This window comes from Musa acuminata, chromosome BXJ3-4 (genome assembly GCF_036884655.1).
Source record: "Musa acuminata AAA Group cultivar baxijiao chromosome BXJ3-4, Cavendish_Baxijiao_AAA, whole genome shotgun sequence".
In the NCBI taxonomy this organism is placed as follows: domain Eukaryota; kingdom Viridiplantae; phylum Streptophyta; class Magnoliopsida; order Zingiberales; family Musaceae; genus Musa; species Musa acuminata.
In genome coordinates, this window is record NC_088352.1 from 43773800 (window position 1) to 43792559 (window position 18760).

The 18760-nt window shown below is 37.2% G+C and overlaps 3 protein-coding genes across 8 annotated transcripts; 2 read left to right on the forward strand and 1 right to left on the reverse strand.

Annotated features, from left to right (window-relative positions):
* Positions 1-1420: 1420 nt before the first annotated feature.
* LOC135636997 (pyridoxine/pyridoxamine 5'-phosphate oxidase 2-like) lies at positions 1421-5105 on the forward strand. 5 transcript variants are annotated; one of them, XM_065149289.1, is made up of 7 exons: positions 1433-1660; positions 1722-1771; positions 1844-1901; positions 1981-2013; positions 2451-2546; positions 4357-4521; positions 4807-5105. In XM_065149289.1, the coding sequence occupies exons 1-7, from the start codon at positions 1574-1576 to the stop codon at positions 4906-4908; spliced, it is 591 nt and encodes a 196-aa protein (XP_065005361.1). In that variant the 5' UTR covers positions 1433-1573; the 3' UTR covers positions 4909-5105. The 5 variants fall into 5 exon arrangements, with proteins under 5 accessions (XP_065005363.1, XP_065005364.1, XP_065005361.1 ...); XM_065149288.1 differs by having other exon boundaries at positions 1440-1660; positions 4354-4521; XM_065149291.1 differs by lacking the exon at positions 1981-2013 and having other exon boundaries at positions 1421-1660.
* A 960-nt stretch (positions 5106-6065) lies between these two features.
* On the reverse strand, positions 6066-13387 carry LOC103982784 (probable trehalase). Of its 2 annotated transcripts, XM_009399807.3 has the most exons (12): positions 13249-13387; positions 12564-13168; positions 11309-11428; positions 9931-10046; positions 9718-9818; positions 9528-9637; positions 9123-9195; positions 8363-8530; positions 8171-8258; positions 7354-7465; positions 7004-7217; positions 6066-6472 (listed from the first exon to the last, which is right to left on the reverse strand). In XM_009399807.3, exons 2-12 carry the CDS (start codon positions 13166-13168, stop codon positions 6383-6385), a joined length of 1797 nt encoding a protein of 598 aa, XP_009398082.2. In that variant the 5' UTR covers positions 13249-13387; the 3' UTR covers positions 6066-6382. The 2 variants fall into 2 exon arrangements, with proteins under 2 accessions (XP_009398082.2, XP_065005358.1); XM_065149286.1 differs by lacking the exon at positions 13249-13387 and having other exon boundaries at positions 12564-13199.
* Positions 13388-14280: 893 nt separating this feature from the next.
* LOC135635750 (replication factor C subunit 2) lies at positions 14281-18255 on the forward strand. Its single transcript, XM_065147047.1, has 7 exons — positions 14281-14520; positions 14636-14742; positions 14859-14960; positions 15065-15260; positions 17472-17600; positions 17686-17880; positions 17955-18255. Exons 1-7 carry the CDS (start codon positions 14359-14361, stop codon positions 18063-18065), a joined length of 1002 nt encoding a protein of 333 aa, XP_065003119.1. The 5' UTR covers positions 14281-14358; the 3' UTR covers positions 18066-18255.
* Positions 18256-18760: the final 505 nt, after the last annotated feature.

The window sequence follows — 18760 nt, forward strand, 5'->3', positions numbered from 1 at the left end:
TGTTTCTTTGGCATAGGATTCATAATGACTTTTAATTCAAGGGGTAGAACTTACTTTAGGTTGTTGTGGCATCAATTCAATCGACACACTGATACTGCGATAGACTTGACGATGAGTCCTGCACCAGACGTACGTCAGTTTCTCTTCATTTTGATCTCAGGACTGGGAGAGAAGCTAAGATTAGACTTGAGAATTTGAATGGAATTATGGGTGAAAATATGTGATGGGTTAAGTGGTCACAGATTATTTAGAGTACCGTATCATCAAATCATGTGATGATTAATACTATGTTATGGATCGATCAATAACACTATGCTATGGACCTATTCAATTCTATATATAAGTTTATGATTAAAATATTTTTTTTAAATAAATTTATCGATATTATTAATTTATTATATTTAAAAACATTTAACTAACACAAATGACTTCAAAATAAAATTTTAAACAGGTATTCATATTAGAGGTGGAATAAGAATTACCAAATATAAAGATTGTTGTATCTTTAAATAAATTTATAATTAAAAAAATATTATAGGCTTATTTAGGAACACTATAACTAGGGAATTAGATAAGTTCATAGTATGGATCGATACGTAGGATGTAATTAGATATTGATCTAATTATCTTATTAGGAGATATTTTAGGGATTATAAGAAATGTGGATGTTATTTGGGAAATATAAAAGGAAATTTTACCTTAAAAAGTTTTTAATATTAGATTTTTACCAAATGACATCCCTTAATTATTTTTTATTTAAGAATTATTTCATTAATTTGATAAAAATATACTCGACCCTCTATAGTCGTCGCCTCCGATTGTCATTGCTTTTGTTGCCTTTAACCATCATTATTTTCATCGTTATCTTCATGCTTTTGTTCCCACTACGAGTGACACCTCTCTATCCCCGATACTCCTCTTCCTTGTTGCGATGAGCGCACCAATAATAAAGGTAGTCTTAATGTAGTATCGTCCCATGGGCAATAGTTTTATCCTCTCTCTTAGTAAGACTACCTCCACGATGACACGGGTGGACACCTCCGCCATCACCACTCTTTGTCGTCGTTGCTTCCACCCCACTATAAAGTGGCATCACTTATTCTTCCCCTTATTCTATTAACTAACGATTTTTTTAAATTGAAAAAAAAAATCCTTACGTAAAAATCAATTAAAGGATATCCATTCATAAAAACTCCAACATTAAAGAGTTTTCTAGATAAATAACCTAATATATATAAAAGTACACTCAGGGCATTCTACCTCAAGTAAAAAAATTGATGATTGACTATTGTATCTTAGTTATGCAATTAAAACAATAAACCCAATAACACACAAGAAAATAACGTATTAATGGCCATACTTAATAGCGAATAATCCAAACCACAAATTACTTGAGCTAATGCAAGATCTAGTGATGTGTTGCCACGTACATCCATCGTACTTTAAATCGTAACCCAGGTCGTGCACGAACAGGAGCGAGAGGACCGAGGAGCGACACATCCATCGCCGTGTTCTCGAGGCCGAAGCAAAAAAACTAGGAGAGCAGGAAATAGAGGAGCATAGCTTTTCCGGTATGGCGACGGCAGCGTCATGGAAGCCCCTCCTCCTCAGAGCCTTGGACTCCAACGCCCACCTCAAGCACTCTGCCTTCTTCCAACTCGTACTCCCCCCTTCTCTTGCTTGCTTCTCCTATTTGATTCTGATCGAAAATTATGTCGCAGGCGACGATCGGCTCCAACGGAAGACCTTCCAATCGGACGGTCGTCTTCAGGTAAGATCCGTTCTCTTCTTGCTTCATTTAGATCGCAGGCGTTTGGGTCTGAACCTGTTTTGGGGTAATTAGAGGGTTTCAGGAGGATACCAATGTGATTCAGATAAACACCGATCGTCGCAGCGCCAAGGTGAGGTTTTACTTATCTGGATAGTGAAAGGAATTCCATTTCGCTGAACATTTGTGCTTGTTGTTGTTGATCGGAACAGATCGAGGAGATTAAGCATTGCCATTTTGGAGAGGTAATTGGTTTATGAGGTATATGATAGTATGCGTGTTCGATCTTTTGGTTGAAGCATGCTGAGCATCAGTAGTTGCAACTGAGTTTTTACGAAGAAAGTGTATAATTTGGCATACGAATCTCAAATCAACATCCATAATGTTTGCTTCTGTAGGTTCTGTAAAGCGAGTACTGCAATTGCTTTTCCTTTCCTTGCATTCGCTGAAATAGAATGACGAGGCAAAAATCTCACTTCTGTAAGGATAAATCTGCATCGAAAGATGACTTACGATTCAGTAAATTATGTAAACACCATGTATCATCAGAGGCTTACACCTCCAATTATATCATCACTGGATGAGATTCATTATTTATTTGAGTGGACTGCAAATTAAGAAGATTTGTACTAGAGGAGTTGGATTATATGTTAGGTTCTAATGCTTTATGATTCTTTTATAGATATGTTGGTACTTCACTGAATCGTGGGAACAGTTTAGAATAAATGGAAAAATTGACATTATCGACGGAGCAAATTCAGATGCTTGCAAGCTGCAGGTTAGGAGACAGCTTTGATCCTTAACATGATGATCATTTGTTTACATTTAAACTAGCATAAAATTACTGATCACATGTTGTAAGCCTTGACTCCATTGCACAGGTCTGTGGTAGTTTTTGTATTACTTTGTTCATTTGATTGTATCTGCATTAACCATCCCTGAACTCTCGTTAGGTTTACTTCAGCAAAGAAGGTTATCTACTTGATTTAAAGTCCTAGTTCCTAAATTTGAGCAGTTATTTTTGCTGAACTGGCTTTTTTGATGACATGGTATTAGATCAACCTCCTACTAGGCTACTACAATCACACAACATATAAACCAGGATTCATTGATGAGTTGGTTCTGATTTGGTGGTAACATCATGTTTGTGTCATCCACATGGATGCCCCTTGCATATGAAATTAGCAGTTTCAAACTTTAGTGGAGCCATGGATGACACATATGTACCATGTAAGATGGCAAATGGTCTGTCACATCAGCATTAACCTATTGATAAACCAGGATTTGTCAATGAGTTGTCACTGGCACTGTGGTGATATGGCATCTATTTGTCATCCTGGGTTGCCATATGGGACATGGAAAGTATGGCTAGAAAGTGCCATGTAAATATCATACGAGATGCCACATTGGATGTATCAATTAATTGTGGTGTACATATAACACTTGTTGAACTTTAGCAAAAATGCAAAATGTCGAGAGGTCTTTTATAGACATGGCCTTATCAGCAGTTGTGGGTGAGCTGACAGAGATACCCACAGGTGGGCTAAGTGCTATCAATAATTTTACAGATAGGTGAAGTAAAATCAGGTCATACCACAAATGGGAAATCTGTTATTAAATCATTAAACTGATACAAAAGAAAAAAGTTTGTTACTATATCTTAGAACATTTTTTTCATTGTTGATTTTAAGCACTGTAGTATTTTTTTGTCTGTTATTTTAAACTGAATTTAATGTGACACTATACTGAAGTTCTGCGCATGGTTGCTTGAACACCTATTATGGCACTATATAGTGTCATTTTAAGCAACATGTCCCTATTTTTCTGTGCAAAACAGGTCCATGACTGGACACCATCATTATCAGAGCTCTTGTCTAGGGGAGAGTGGTAATTGTGAGCACAAATCCACCTACATGAATTGACACATTCCTTTCTTAAAAACTGAAAAGACTATAATCAATTTTCACATTAAAGAATCTTTTGTTGTCTTCAATAAAGATCTTTAGTTCTAGAATGGAGGGAGATACATAGATCATTGATTTTTTACACTTTTTGAAGGATGAAAACAAGCACTAGACTTGGACAAATAGGGGAATGCTAGTATGACAAGGACATACATTACAATAGGAAATGTACATGGCCTTTGGTTATAACTAATTTAATTGTGCCGTGGTTTGGTAATCTTTTTCTCATCCTCTACCTTTTTTGTTTTTAATGCTATTCTGAATTGAAGTATTGGAATCATTCTGTATGTTTAGTTTCTTGAACTTTGCCATTAGGTATGTCATTTATCTTATAAGGGAAAGGAGTTCAAATTTTGCCATAGACGTTCATACATTATGTATTCTGCCTATGAGTTATTTCTCACTCTGGAAAAAATTAAGCAATGGTCACAGTAAAGAAATAAGATTACAAAGGTGATCCATCTCTTTCAAGCATGCTGCTAATTTCAAGAATGTCTTGTCTTCTTTAGCATAATGCACAAAGCATTTTGACTTCCTACCCAACCAAAATAATTAATTACTTTATCTCCTCAGTTCAACTGATCTTTAGCTTTGACAATACAAACAACTCTCTTGATGCAGCAGAGGGAAAAAGCTTGGTTTGCTAGTTCTCTCAAGTCACGGCTACAGTACTTAGCACCTGCCCCTCGTCTTCCAGATATTAGCAATGGCTCTGGCGAAGAGAATCAACTTGACCCATCTGAGGGCCCTGTTGAAGCATTTTGCCTTTTGCTCTTTGATCCAGAACAGGTTAGATAGTCATCAAGAACTTTTATTAATTAGTTTCATGGTGCAGAGCTTCTATGTAATTTATTAGATTGTTCATTGGAGTCTCATAAAGTTCAATTTTCCATTTACAAAACAAAATGCCACCACATTCAGCCTTTCTTCTTAACTTGTTTTTCCCCAAGGCTTCTATTTAATATCAACCACGTAATTTTCCAGAAACTTTTCGATAGTTTTGTCTATGTGCTGCTCAGTTCTATCAATGTTTTTATTTAATTTTCTTTTTGTACTATCATCTGTTGAACTCAGGTTGATTACTTAAATCTGAAAAGCAATGAACGATTCATCTTCACATCCAGATCAAGTGAGCAAGGATTCAAATTGTGGATGTCTGAGAAAGTCAACCCATGAAGTCATGTAACATGTATGTGCCTTCTTGACATCGGTTGTCTGATAAATTTTCCTTTCTATCTCAGTTAAATTTCTCCATTCTTTTGGATCATGTTGGGATGATATTACCCATCATTTCTCCTTAGGAATTGTGTGATAGCTTGGTTGCTGAAATTGCTTCTCTTCTATTAGAAATTTTCTATTCCTGTGTTGTCTTATGGTTCTTACTTTTAGAACAAATCCATGAAATGCTAATTCATCTAAAAGTTGCTTCGACCTTCTTGAGCCATTTGACATTGGTGACAAATAGAAGCCCTGGAAAGCATTCCCATACAAGCATGCTTGCATGATTCACAAGCTGTTGAGACATACTTGCACTTCACATTCTTAATACTTGGTTCTCATGAAAAAATATCTTATTCCATGAAGTAACCTCAAACTGTGAATTGTTTTCCTTCTCAATCTTATGTTAACTTCCCAGAGACAAATCACATTAAAGATTCAAATAAACATTCCTGTGGAAAGCCTGAATTTTATTTAATGTCAGCTGCCCCAATCTTATTAATCGTGGTCTTACATTATTTCTCCTTATTATCTCATGAGTCAATATATTTCAATTATGATAAAAGATCCATCTGCCCCAATCTTATTAATTGTGGTCTTACGTTATTTCTCCTTATTATCTCGTGAGTCAATATATTTCAATTATGATAAAAGATCCATGTAGCTAATCCTAAATAGTTAGGATTTATGATTTTGTTGCTGTTGTTGTTGTTGTTGTTGTTGTAGTATCTTGCGGATAAATTTGTGATATTTATTATGGCATAAGAAGTTGGTGTTTGGGAGGCCATTCATATCAAGCTTTAGAATTATGGTGATGGAAGTTGACATTAACCCACCTAGTGAATGAGAAAAGGAACAACACGAGAAACAACTATGATAATCTATACTTTGAACATCTTCCCTCACTTACAAGCTTATATAGTCATGGTGATAAGATTTTAATTGAGATTTATTATTTATCCTGAAAATGCTTGATAAGGGGTTTGACATAAGTCAAGTTAAAGATACAGTATATTGAGAGGGTTATCACTTATCCTAAAAGTAAATTCAAACTTATGATCAGCTATCATATCACGAAATAATTATGATACGACTATCATTCATCACAATAGCAATCACAACAATAAGGTCGTAAAATCTCAATTATTTAGAAATTATCATTCATCACAACAAGATTGAATTATTAGGAAAGAATCCACTTTATATATAAACTGACACATCGAATGATAATGTGCTAATTGTCATTATTTTACTTTGGCTCTATAGCCTACATTTTCCACACTCAAAACCAACCAAAAACACACCTAAGTTGTTCCATATGAACTATAGTCTCTGCCTGATCTGGAGCAGGACAACAGAACTCGAGAACTTGTGAATATGTTTGATATTTAAGCTAAGAATTGTAGTCCAATCATGAGCATCAAACCTCTTCTTATGAATCGCAATCTATTTCTTTGTCGTGAGGCCAACCAAACTCTTCCAGAAAAGCAAGCACTACACCGTTGGACCAACCAAATCCAGTCTGCAGTCACAGTGCACACAGAATAAACAAAAAAAGATCATCAAAAGGAAATGTAAAATAGTATAAGAAGAATAGGTATCATAAAAGATTCAGATATCTCTTAGTGGATGCCAGACAATCTACATGTAATCGAATGAAGATATGACTCTTGGAAAGGGAGAATGTAGCCATATGGGTTTGGCTATTTCCCATCTGTAGTCAAAATATTATATATGTCCTTTCCCATTGATAGAAGACTTAATCAAAGATGAAGTTAATGCTGAAGTTATCCACTTTGGTAACTTGTGCTTTGCCTCTTTTCCAAGGACTATCTCATCAGCTAATAACATATGCTTAGGAATACTTGTGAAGATGTCTAAAAATTTCACTCATAAATGGTATTCAGAAGGACCAAGAAGGCATCTTTTTGAAGAAACTTGAGTGTTTCTTCTATGACTACATAATCTCAATGCAGAAACCAAAAATGGCGCTGAAAATCTTGAGATAGATCAAATCAATTGTCAACAAGAATAACTTGAATGGGTTCATTACCTGAGGTTTGTATTCCCCACCTCCACCAATCTTTCCACAGGCCTCAACGTCATATTTTTCATGCATGGCGCCAGTTTTCTTGTAGGCAGCATAATTTGTTCTGATCCACCTGACAGCAATGTCTTCAGCCAAAGACCTTGCCTCTTCAGAACCAGAATTAGCCAATCCCTCAACAATCATGTGTTGCAATGGGGCCCAACCATTTGGGAAATCCCTGCTCCCACAGTCAACAAAAACTTGCATTGTTATTATTATTTATCATAAAATAAGAAAATAGTGATTCATGGTTCAGTTCCTTTGGTAGATCTGTTCATGGCAGTTTGACGTCTAGTTACAAGAAGACAACTTACCATTGTTGCCCAGTATTTGTCAATGAGGTAGCAATTCCAGCAGGCTGAAGTAGCCCTGAATTTTGGAGGCTTTTCAGAACTTTCTCCACCTTTGGTCCATCTTTATAAGCATCTGAAAGTAGAGTTACAATTTTTTGGACAACAATTTAAAGGAAGTTAATAATTTTTAAACACTCATTCTTCACATAAAAAGTTAAAAAGGTTCATCCTTTTCTGATATGGGCTTCTCCACGAAATCAGATAATATTTACACTGATATACAGCAATATGCAGCGTATACATTAGTGGTTCATTGTAATATAATTTGGAATTTTCTTCTCATATACTACATTTAACTCCATAATCAAGTGTCACAATCATTGACAGAAGTGATTCAGACGATGACAGCTCCATTGTAGTGTGTACTGTTGGTAAATATCTAGCGAGCCCTGGTTAAATACCTCTAAATCATATATTTCGTTGTTCTCTGGTTATAATAATTGGAGAAACGAAGCCTGAAACAACTTTCTTACCTAGGATGGAACACAATAAAAAAGCTCTGTGGTACACTTTCCAACTCTTCAATTTGCTCAATCTGATCTTGGAGTTCCAGACAGAAAATACAGATAAGCGTAAATACCAAACTCACTTGTAGTTATGGATAAGTTGCAGTCGGATGGAACATAAAACATTAGGTGTGCTTTAATCTTCAAGTAAAACAATGGTAGATATATGTGATGAATGGATTTAATGCTTCTGCACTTTAAACCTCAAATAATGTGAATGTTCCTCTGCAACATGATAGTCTTGATTCAATCACAGGGCGATGATGACATACCTGAACTATATGCCCCTATCCATAGAGGTACGAAGTTAGAGGCAAATATATTATGGTTTTGGTGGTGTGCTTCCCATTGGTAGAATTCCTGGAAAAATGCAAACAATTTAATTGAAATATCGTCAACCAACATACATAGCTAACATGTTTCTTCTTTAAGAGGATAAATGAGGATACAAGGGAGCAGTGCACCTCAGAGTTGCTCTTCTTTATAAGCCAGTAGTCAAGCCATTGGTCCTTCTGTGAGTTCCAAAAAATGGATGTTATTGCTACTCGCCGTGCTTTCGAAGCTGCCAAGAAGCTTTCTGAGGTCACACTGTCCCCAGTGAGTTTTGCAAAGAAGGCTATGTCAGATTCCATCTGTTACAACAAGCAAAATTGCTGCTTCAGGTGTTGACAGAGAATAGAGTATCAATCTCAAAAGTTCCATATAGTTCAGAAATTACATAGACATACTAACAATATAAAGTACAAGGAACTAGAATCATAATTGGCATCAAAATAGAATAACTGGAAATTCTATAAACCCCATTCCTATGGAAACAACACATATATTTGTAGGCAGAAGGCTGGACATACTGATCTTCCCTATAGCCTGCATCAGCTAGGACTAAATGCTGTGTGTCAATCCATATAGATTATGTTGAATCTTATTAGCATATCAGCAATAACATATATTCTCCAGATAAAAAAAATATGCCCCTTTTATCTTAGTGCAAGAATGTATTTCCTTACCAATGTGTTCAATGATTGGATAAAAATAATTGAAATATCATCTCAAGAGAGTTTGTACCTTTCTGCTGTTAAAACACTATTACAATCTTCACATATGAGATTCAAGCAGAATACTGACAGATTTCGAAATGGTTCGCTCTTTATACATATGTCACCAGATAAAACCATAAAAGCAAAGCATCTAACATTTAGAAAATGGAAATCTTGCTTCCGATACCTTGTATATGAAAGCATTTAGGTCCACAGGTATGATTGATGTTGTTTCTAATGTTGTCAAGTCAGATGAATTGCTGCAGCAAACAAGAAATGCCAGATGAGGTTACACAGAACTAGCTGCTGAAGCATCACTTTTATAGCTTGAGTTACTAAAAATATTTGGATAAACTGCAAGGTGTAGATGACTTGCATCCAGCTTAACAGCATAAAATATAAGGAAGGCTCGGAGATTGATGAGTAAACAAGTAAAAAATAAACACCAAATTCAAAGTACTGCAAACATTAAATGAACTATATGCTACAAAGAAGATGTATTAATTTAGTAAAGTTGACTCTAGGATCAAATAAGACCTAAGCAGAATTGCAAGTTCAAGATGCTATACAAGTACAACAGGAAATACATAACCTCATCCATCGTGAGCTGAAGTCCCATCCCGATTCAGCAGTTGAAGCAAGTTGGTGGTACAAGTTCTTCTTCTGAGCAGCAGTTGAAAGCTTGGAAGCAGATTCTTCATCCTACGAGAAGGTAGCAACTTTCGTATCTATTGCATTATCATTATCAAATTAGAAAAATAATACATGGAATTGAAACATACAGTAGTAGCAGATTCTGGCCGGGGGTTGTTCCACATAGCATTGTAGCGACTGAGGGAGTGTTTCTTTCCACGTGCAACTTGAATGGTCACCTTATGGATCTCTGTATCAATTTTTTCAAGAACATTGGATATATCCTAATCAAAATAATTTAGAAACATAGCAATAAACATAGTAAGGGAGGTAAGTTTTGGATTGCAAGAAATGAGACAAACCTGAATTCCAGAACTTATGTTCTTTGAGCAATAAAGGAAGGGATTGTTTTACTAATTTCAAATCGTGAGTTTTCTTGTATATTTCCAGTATCATTGAACTCAATAGTGGAGGCTGACTGCATAAAGTTCCACATGTTCAAACTTCAAAATGGAAGACAGAAACATTCAAGAGCAATTACTAGAATATAGTAGACGGTACATGTCAATGCTCATCAAATTTTATTATATATGGAATCAGTGAAAGCATAATTCTTGGTTGAATGAGAAATCATCAAAATCAATTTGAATCTAACAATTCCATGTGGTCTCTTTCCAGACCAGCAAGTTTCTGCCTACCAGAAAACAGAACAGCTTGATATAATACCACTGAAACTAATGTTGATCACATCAAGCCACATAACTTAGCAGATAAAATGCCATTAGTCTCTCTATGCTGTCTTCAGAAAATATAGAGTATAAACTTCTGTTAAATCATGCCAAAAGCCAATTCTTAGCAAGCTCACAAATGTGCTTCTACTATAGGCATAAGTGGGAATAGAAATTTTCCTTTTGTTATTTGGACTACAAGTTGTTTTGTTGATATGAAAACAAACTAAACTGTTTTATTCACTATGTAAATGGAATTCCTAACCAAATCTGTCTCTTAATATCTTTTTCCTTCATAAGAAATCTTATGTATCTTAACATAATGTAATATCATAAAGTAGTTTAATATCTTATTTAAAAATGGAATAAGTAATTTCTTGTTTATTACATTCATCTCATCACAAACCTGCACTGACACAGGCTCGTGCATTAGGCTGCCTCTTTCATTAAAATAAGTTAAACTGATTCACCTTTCCACGGACATGGTCTCAGAAATCCTCTACATCTTTGAATAGAAACCATAGTGTGCTAAGTAAACGAACATAGTATTACAATTTATTTGGCAACAAATTGCTAAAGGAGGGTATAGAACTGGTACTAAATGACATACTCTGGGTCATGTAGAATAAAAGAATATTTTGGGTCCAAATGATACCCTTTCTTAGTGCAAACCACATAGTCTCAATAGATCAGTATTGAACATTTAATTTGAAAGTAAAAACATATATTGCTTCAAAAAAAAAAAAAAGAGAAAACATGATAAGGAATATCAGCTGCCGGAAAGTGGAAATACTACATATGGCCACCCCATGTGAAATCTAGCAATAATTTTCCATAGTGTAGAAGCAGTAAAGACATTTTGAACCTCATCCAGGCTCCCTTAACTGATCTTAATAAGTGATCCCAACATAACAGAAGATACAGATTTCAGAAATAAATGCAGAATGCACTTGATGTTTCAGAACAAATTGATGCACATTACCACTGAAGGAAATAAGCTAAAGATCCTCACCTTCTATTAGTATAGTATGCTCTTGCACCATTCAAGACGAAGCCATACTTTTCAATAAGTGAAAGAAGATTGCGCACTATTTCCTTTGCAGTTTCATACATTTTGCTGGCTAGTAAGCCCCTGCATAATAAGACATACATAAATGAACAACATTGCTAATTTTTACAGTTATTAAAACCAGATTGTATCGGACGATTTGATGGGAAAATCCATTATCCGACTCTAAATAGACACATCCAATTCAATTAAAATATGAAATGTTTCAAAAAACTAAGTAGATGGGCTAACCCTATCAGTACTTTATTAAAACTTAAGCATAATTGGTCCAATTCTAGCATATGCAAAAGATAATAATATCCTTGCAATTCTAAATAAAGTTGAATCATAATAAGGGGTATATAAATAATATCAACATCAAATAAAACAACTATCTTCTCCTCAATCCCCTTTCTTTCGTTGTCATGCTTACTTTGAATATCAAGATGCGAAGAGGAGAAACAAGAGAAGGAAAAGAAGAGGTAAGGAGATGGAGGACAGAAAGAACAAAAACAGAAGAAAAAGTGAAAAAAAATGGAGGAGAGGAATGAAAAAATTAAAAAAAAAACTAAAGAGAAACAAAAGAAAAAAAAAGGGTGAGAAGACCAAAAGTAGGGATAGGAGATAACAGTTGCAAAAAGGGTGAGCAGTCACTTGCATCAGGTGAAAAAAGATATCTTGCTTGGAAAGTAAGCCAAAACAGCTCATCATACTATATAGATTGCATTTCAATAACATTCCTCTCTCTCTCTCTCTCTCTCTCTCTCTCTCTCTCTCTCTATATATATATATATATATATATATATATATATATACACACACACACACATATGCTCTGCTTTGCAAGATGAAACCTTTAGGGAACAATTTTGTGTATCCTAATATCCTGATTTTTAGTGAAATTGTCCCAGTGTGGAAATCAAAGATACCTCCTTTGCTGCTTAGTGTCATCCACACTGTAAGATCCAAGTTTGATTTGAAGGTGTTCATGAATGAAAGATTAATGAACACAAGGATGTCTTTAAAGTAATAAAGATTCATGTGAATTGTCTACCATGGTATTCTTTCCTAGAACTAAATTTAACGCTCTCGTATACCAAAACTACCTTCCATCAGGTCACAAAATCCTCCGATAAGCAATTTGATGAAACTAACATAAGATGCTTGTGAAATTGGAACAGAAGGAAAGAGTGGGTGATCAAGATCGTCATCAACTGACCTGATACTCCAATAGGAATCCCAGTAATAAACCTCCCTGAATCTTGATCCCGGCACAATGACCGATCCGGGAAGCGAAAGCAGCGTATGCAACTCCGGCCGCTCCTTCACGTCGTCGGCCTCTCTCCGACTCAAATTCTTCCACAACGCGTGCACCTCCAGCGCCCAAGCTCTGACCTTCGGGTGCTTCACCTTGGGCAGGAACCCCTCCGGCTCCGCCACGAAGTCGGCGGGCGCCGCTTGCACCAAATCCGACCCGGCCGCGCCAAAATACTCGTCGACGAATCGCTCCAACTCGGGGGCCGGCACAACGCCGGCGACGTTAGGGAGCGCGGCGAAGGCCGCCTCGACCTCGGAGAGGTTCCGTTTGAGGGGAAGGTCGACGTAGAGCTTGGGGTCGAAGCCGTCAGAGCCGAGGGTCGCGAGGGCGGCCGATTGGAGCCGCTGGAGGAAGGCGACGAGCGGGGTTGTGGCGACGACAGCAGCGGAGGCGGCGTCGGGCAGCATCGCGGCGATCACGAGGAGTAGAACCACAGGAGGAGCAGACGGCGGTTTGTAGGAGGACGTTTTGGGATTAGGGATCGAGGAAACCACGCACTGCGGCATCTGCGTAGGAAAGGACGGAGTATTATTCTAATCGTTCGGATTCGTTCCCCGCTTTCCTTGGGTTACACATTTATACTTGCCTTACGTTCGCCGTTGACCGCTGGTTGGGACCGGCGGGAGATCACTCTTCGCTTCGGCAACAGCAGTGGCAGCCGCCGCCTCCGAGCAGGTGCTGCGTTTTTCGTGTTCCCTTACGTGAGAACTCATCGTCACGACCACCTCGTTACTACTAATTCAGCAGGTTGGAATTATTAGTGTGATAATTTACATCATTTTCCCGTACCATAAGTTATTATAATTAAATAAAAAATTATGTTTAGCAACATAATTATAATCAAACCATTTTCCAAAAATTATCTTTACGAACTTCTAATAAACTATGGTTTAGCTATAATTACTATTGTTATTCTTCCAATCGTTATGTCTAATAAACTTTGTTTGACTTCTCGTGGAAGCATTAAAGAGTTCTGTGTACAAGAAACAGGAAAGAGAAAGGTTGCTTTAGGGAGCGGAACAAAGGCAGATGACTTCTAATGGTTGTCGCTGTCTGTGTGTTTTCCACAATTGATGCTGGAGAATCCTTCGGAGCAACTCCAAAGACTTTGACTGAAGAAAGCTCTCCTTACCTTCAAATCGATTGGGTCAACAAAGAAAAAAGTAGTTTCACATGAGACACGTAAACCCAACTTAATCCCACGTTATTCAATCAAGTCTATTATTTAACTTCCTTCTACCGACCTATCATGTTAGAAAATTGATCACATAAATGTCAAATAGATACAATTCCTGCTAATTGAATTATGCATGTCTTTGTTTGACAAATTAATATGAACACATTGGAGAACATTTCTTATTCATACCTATCTTAGATTGACAAGTAAAGAAGATGGACATCAATTATTGCGCATTGGGAACTAATTTCAATATTGTAATGCCTATTTTCTCTCATCTTTGAGAATTAATAGATAATATTGTAAATCCAAATATAAATATTAATTAAGATTAAAGACGCACACAGAGACACAATCGCAGATGTGACAAAGCCCGGCCCAGATGATGTCGGGCCTCGAGTCTGAGGGAAGGGATTGGGCTTTCTCCTGGTGCTTGCCCTCTCCACCAAGATCAGGGTTTTTGGCTCCCGCCCACGGTTCCTCTCGTCCCTCCGCTTACCGGCGAGGCCTCCAAAGTCCATGGCCTCCTCCTCCTCCTCCTCCTCCTCAAACCCGTACGATGTGCCCTGGGTCGAGAAGTATCGCCCATCCAAAGTTTCTGACATCGTCGGCAACAGCGACGCCATCTCCCGCCTCGAGGTCATCGCGCGCGATGGTAACATGCCCAACCTCATCCTCTCGGTAAGCTCCATTTTGCTCCTTTCTTTCTCCTCTCCGATGCCTCACCGAGAGCGTAAAAACTCTCAAACCAAGCAATGATCTTTGCGTCGATTGACCTCATCATCTCCGGTTCTAGGGCCCTCCCGGCACCGGGAAGACTACGAGCATCCTTGCCCTCGCGCACGAGCTGTTGGGGCCTAATTATCGTGAGGGCGTCCTCGAGCTGAATGCATCTGACGAGAGGTATCCTTCAAACCTTTCGAGATTTTGTGCGTTTGTGTATGTTTGCTCGATCTGTATTTTCAGGTCCTTTAGTAGCATATATTGCTTATGCGGAAGAGTCTGATGGAATCTTGCAGGGGTATCGATGTAGTGAGGAACAAGATCAAGATGTTCGCCCAGAAGAAAGTGACGCTGCCACCAGGCCGGCACAAGATTATAATTTTGGACGAGGCAGATAGGTAAGTTGATGATTTTGGTTTATCTTTTAGTGCAAAATTTCATCTTTTCCTGCTTGTGAGTGTTATTTTGGTGATTCTGATCTGACATTGGGAAATACGTATAGTATGACATCTGGGGCGCAACAAGCACTGAGAAGGACGATGGAGATATATTCGAACACCACGAGGTTTGCTCTGGCATGCAACACTTCGTCTAAAATAATTGAGCCCATCCAGAGCAGATGTGCTCTTGTTCGCTTCTCAAGGTTATCAGATCAAGAGATTCTTGGCCGCCTTATTGTTGTGGTGGAGGCAGAGAGGGTAGGTAATCTCACTTATTTCATCTTCAGTGCAGAAATGCCTTGGTAGTGTAAATCTTCTGCTGACAATGCCACATTATTCTTGTATGCTCTTGTGTGATCTTTGAGAATCTTGTTTAACCCTTCTTATAGGGTTGTTTGAAATAAATAGTTTATTTGAGATTTTCTTTAATGGACGTGAGTTTCACCTTGTCGCCTATATAAATTTTATAGCATCTTGTCTGGAGTTTCTGGCAGTTTGTCTGATTTCTGTAGAGATATCTGTTACAATTAATCTTAAGTTTCCATTTTCTTAATTTTTTGCAGATGCAAAGTTCATTGTATCATGTAAATGTTTGTGTTATAGATTTATCATTGACCTCAATGATTTCCTTGATTTTCGACTATCCAGGAGATTTTACATTGTCCACCCTGTATCCCATATTTAGTTCTCATTATGTTATTATCTTGCCATTGAGATAATAAGAACTTTATATCTCACTTACCTTAAACTAGCAGACAAATGTGCGGCACTCTCCAACATGATCTAGCTACTTTGTTGTTGTGAATAGTATAATACACTTCTTTGTCAGAATCCTTTACTTCTTCAATTTACTTGCAAGCTGCTATTACCTTTTGGACTACATAAAACACATCTCTGATACACATACGGCCAGCTCTTGTATCTAAGATTAGATATGTGATTTTGTCTTGAGTTTGGGCAACTCATATTTATTCTTTGCTCTTAACTAAAGTTGTAAAGAATAGTTTAAACTACACATAATATGATTTACCCTTTCTTCATGTTATGGGAATATGTGTGATTTTGCTCATTGCCTGGTTCATGCTAAGAATGATAATGAACTTCTGATAGAGTAGGTTCACTGATTGAAGCTGTATAAAAATTTTTGCTGAGCACTTGCATATTTAGTGAAGAAGCATATGCTTTTGAACACAAATTTGTGATGCAGTGTGTGCTGACTGAACTCATGAAGGTAACCTCACTGTACATAAATTTGTTAGTTGGTTTCAAAAGTTTGAGATATCTGGTCCATTTTTCATTTCTGTGGTGGATTGCAGTACTATATTCTTATGAATAAGCTTTCAAATGGCTATCCAGTACTTTTCTTTTCTGAATATTCGAAACAAACCTTTTATAATCCCCAATTTTTTGCTTTTACTTTTTATGTACTTGATACTGTCCTATCCTTGATCCCATAGAGCTACTCGAAGTAGTCTGTTTTACGATGCCTCTTTGTATGTCAGAAATCTGAACTAAGCCTGATTGCCATATGTAGGATTTAGAAAAAAATAGATGAACCCAATTCATAAGAATCCCACCAATGAACCCAATGCATTAGGCTCCCACTAATGTTGGATTTAATGTACACAGTTTTTCCTGTTATTTAGGGAGATTGTTTTCGAGACTCCGTTCCTAATCTCTCACAAACAAGTAACCTTACCGTTGTATGAAGACTCTCCCTCTGATTGGACCTTTCTTTATTTTACTCTTCGCATCCTCAAAATTTCTGAGCCCAGGGAGGTGGCTTAATGTCATTGCCATAATTAATGTTTCATTTTTTTCTCTGAATGTTGCATTATAGAAGCTTATCTCTTCTCTTTCTCCTGTGTAGGATTATACTATATCAAGCAAATGACTACTATTTGAGATCACGAAGTGGTACATGCTTTTTTCCAATATATCACATTGGTTGCATCCTATTCTTTTTAGAAACTGCAAGGTAACAGTGAAGAAATGCAAAGAAGGGAATCTTTTTTTGGAAGAACTATTTTGTGCTTAAGATTCTTTATTAGAAACTTTAGATAATTTACCAAAGGAATAACCTAATAAGTCAAAACTTCTAACTATCAAGCTTATCAACTTCTCCAGAAAGCTTAAACCCAAGCCAAATTGTTCTATTCATTTCTTATTCCACAACGTTCTTATTTGCTAACATTGAACTATTGGGTGTGACAAGGATGCATACTCATCAGGAACTAACACATGGCTATCGTGCACTAGTGAAAGTTATCTGTGCGGCTTCACTTGCTTTGTTCTATATGTAAATTTTGCTTTTTTATTTAACCCTTGTATATTTGTTGAGGTTACCCTGGTTCAACAGTTCCATCGTAATTTGTGATAAACAATTTGTTGTGAGGGGCATGATGGTGTTTTTGATAGAACCCTAATGGATTGTGTACAATTAATTGACTTGCTGTCAAATTTCAATAGGTTCCTTATGTACCAGAAGGCCTTGAGGCCATTATATTTACTGCTGATGGCGATATGAGGCAAGCTTTAAACAATTTGCAAGCTACTTTTAGTGGGTTCCGGTTTGTCAATCAGGAGAATGTGTTCAAGGTTTGATCAAGGATCTTCAAATATTCGTCATTTTCAAAATCCATCGATTGTTCTATGACAATTTATTTGACAATTTGATTGACAGGTTTGCGATCAGCCCCACCCTCTGCATGTAAAGAATATGGTTCGCAATGTGCTTGAAGGAAATTTTGATGATGCCTGTGCTGGCTTGAAACAGCTTTACGATCTGGGTTACTCCCCCACCGACATAATCACCACTCTCTTCCGAGTTATCAAGAACTATGATATGGCTGAATTTTTGAAGCTGGAATTCCTGAAGGTAAAGAATATTATTTTCTTTTGGTTTGCCCTAACTTTGCACTTGACCATTCTTTGACTTCCTGCTGAGTTCAGGAAACAGGATTTGCTCATATGAGAATCTGTGATGGTGTGGGTTCCTTCCTCCAGCTCTCAGGCCTTTTGGCGAAGCTTGCAACGGCCAGGGAAACTGCGAAAGCTCCATAAACACTTGTTTTTCTTGCCATCCTGTTTCTACTCTCAACTCCTGAAAACTTTATTCTCTATGAAAAATCTAGTCATGAAGAGCTAGACACTTGTAGGTGGCTGACTGAACCTTGTTACTCTGTTGTGTTTAGCAAATGGCTTTGGTCTCAGTGCCAGATTCTAGTAAGAACAATGGCCACATTTATGTTCATTTCCATCTGCTTGTCAAGTTCCGATAGCCATTCTACTTGTCAACAACAAGAGGCAGGAATGCTTATGCACATTTCTCTCTCTATCCAGTTCACTGCTCACTGCCTGTTTACTCACTCCATAATACAGCCAAGAAATGTGTACAACCTTGTTGAGATGCAGTGCACCAAAACAAGGGTTTGGTTTTGACTTTTAATTCATCTCATTTAAAAGGATAATACTGTTAGGATTAAGTAATGTACTGATGTGCACATGAAAAACACCCCACTTTACAGTCATAGAATGAGTAAATCCTTTTGGAGATGCAGTACACAAAAGGAAGGGAAAGAGAGAGATTTGTTGTTGCTGTTTGTCATCGGAAGGAGAAGCTCGATAGCCATGTCTGGTTTTGCGGGATAGCATCTCATCGAAGCATCACTTATTTTCTTGCATCTCTCATTCAAATTTAATAATCCAACGATATAATCTTGTAAGACATCCCATCAAATCCACTTGAGAATCCAACA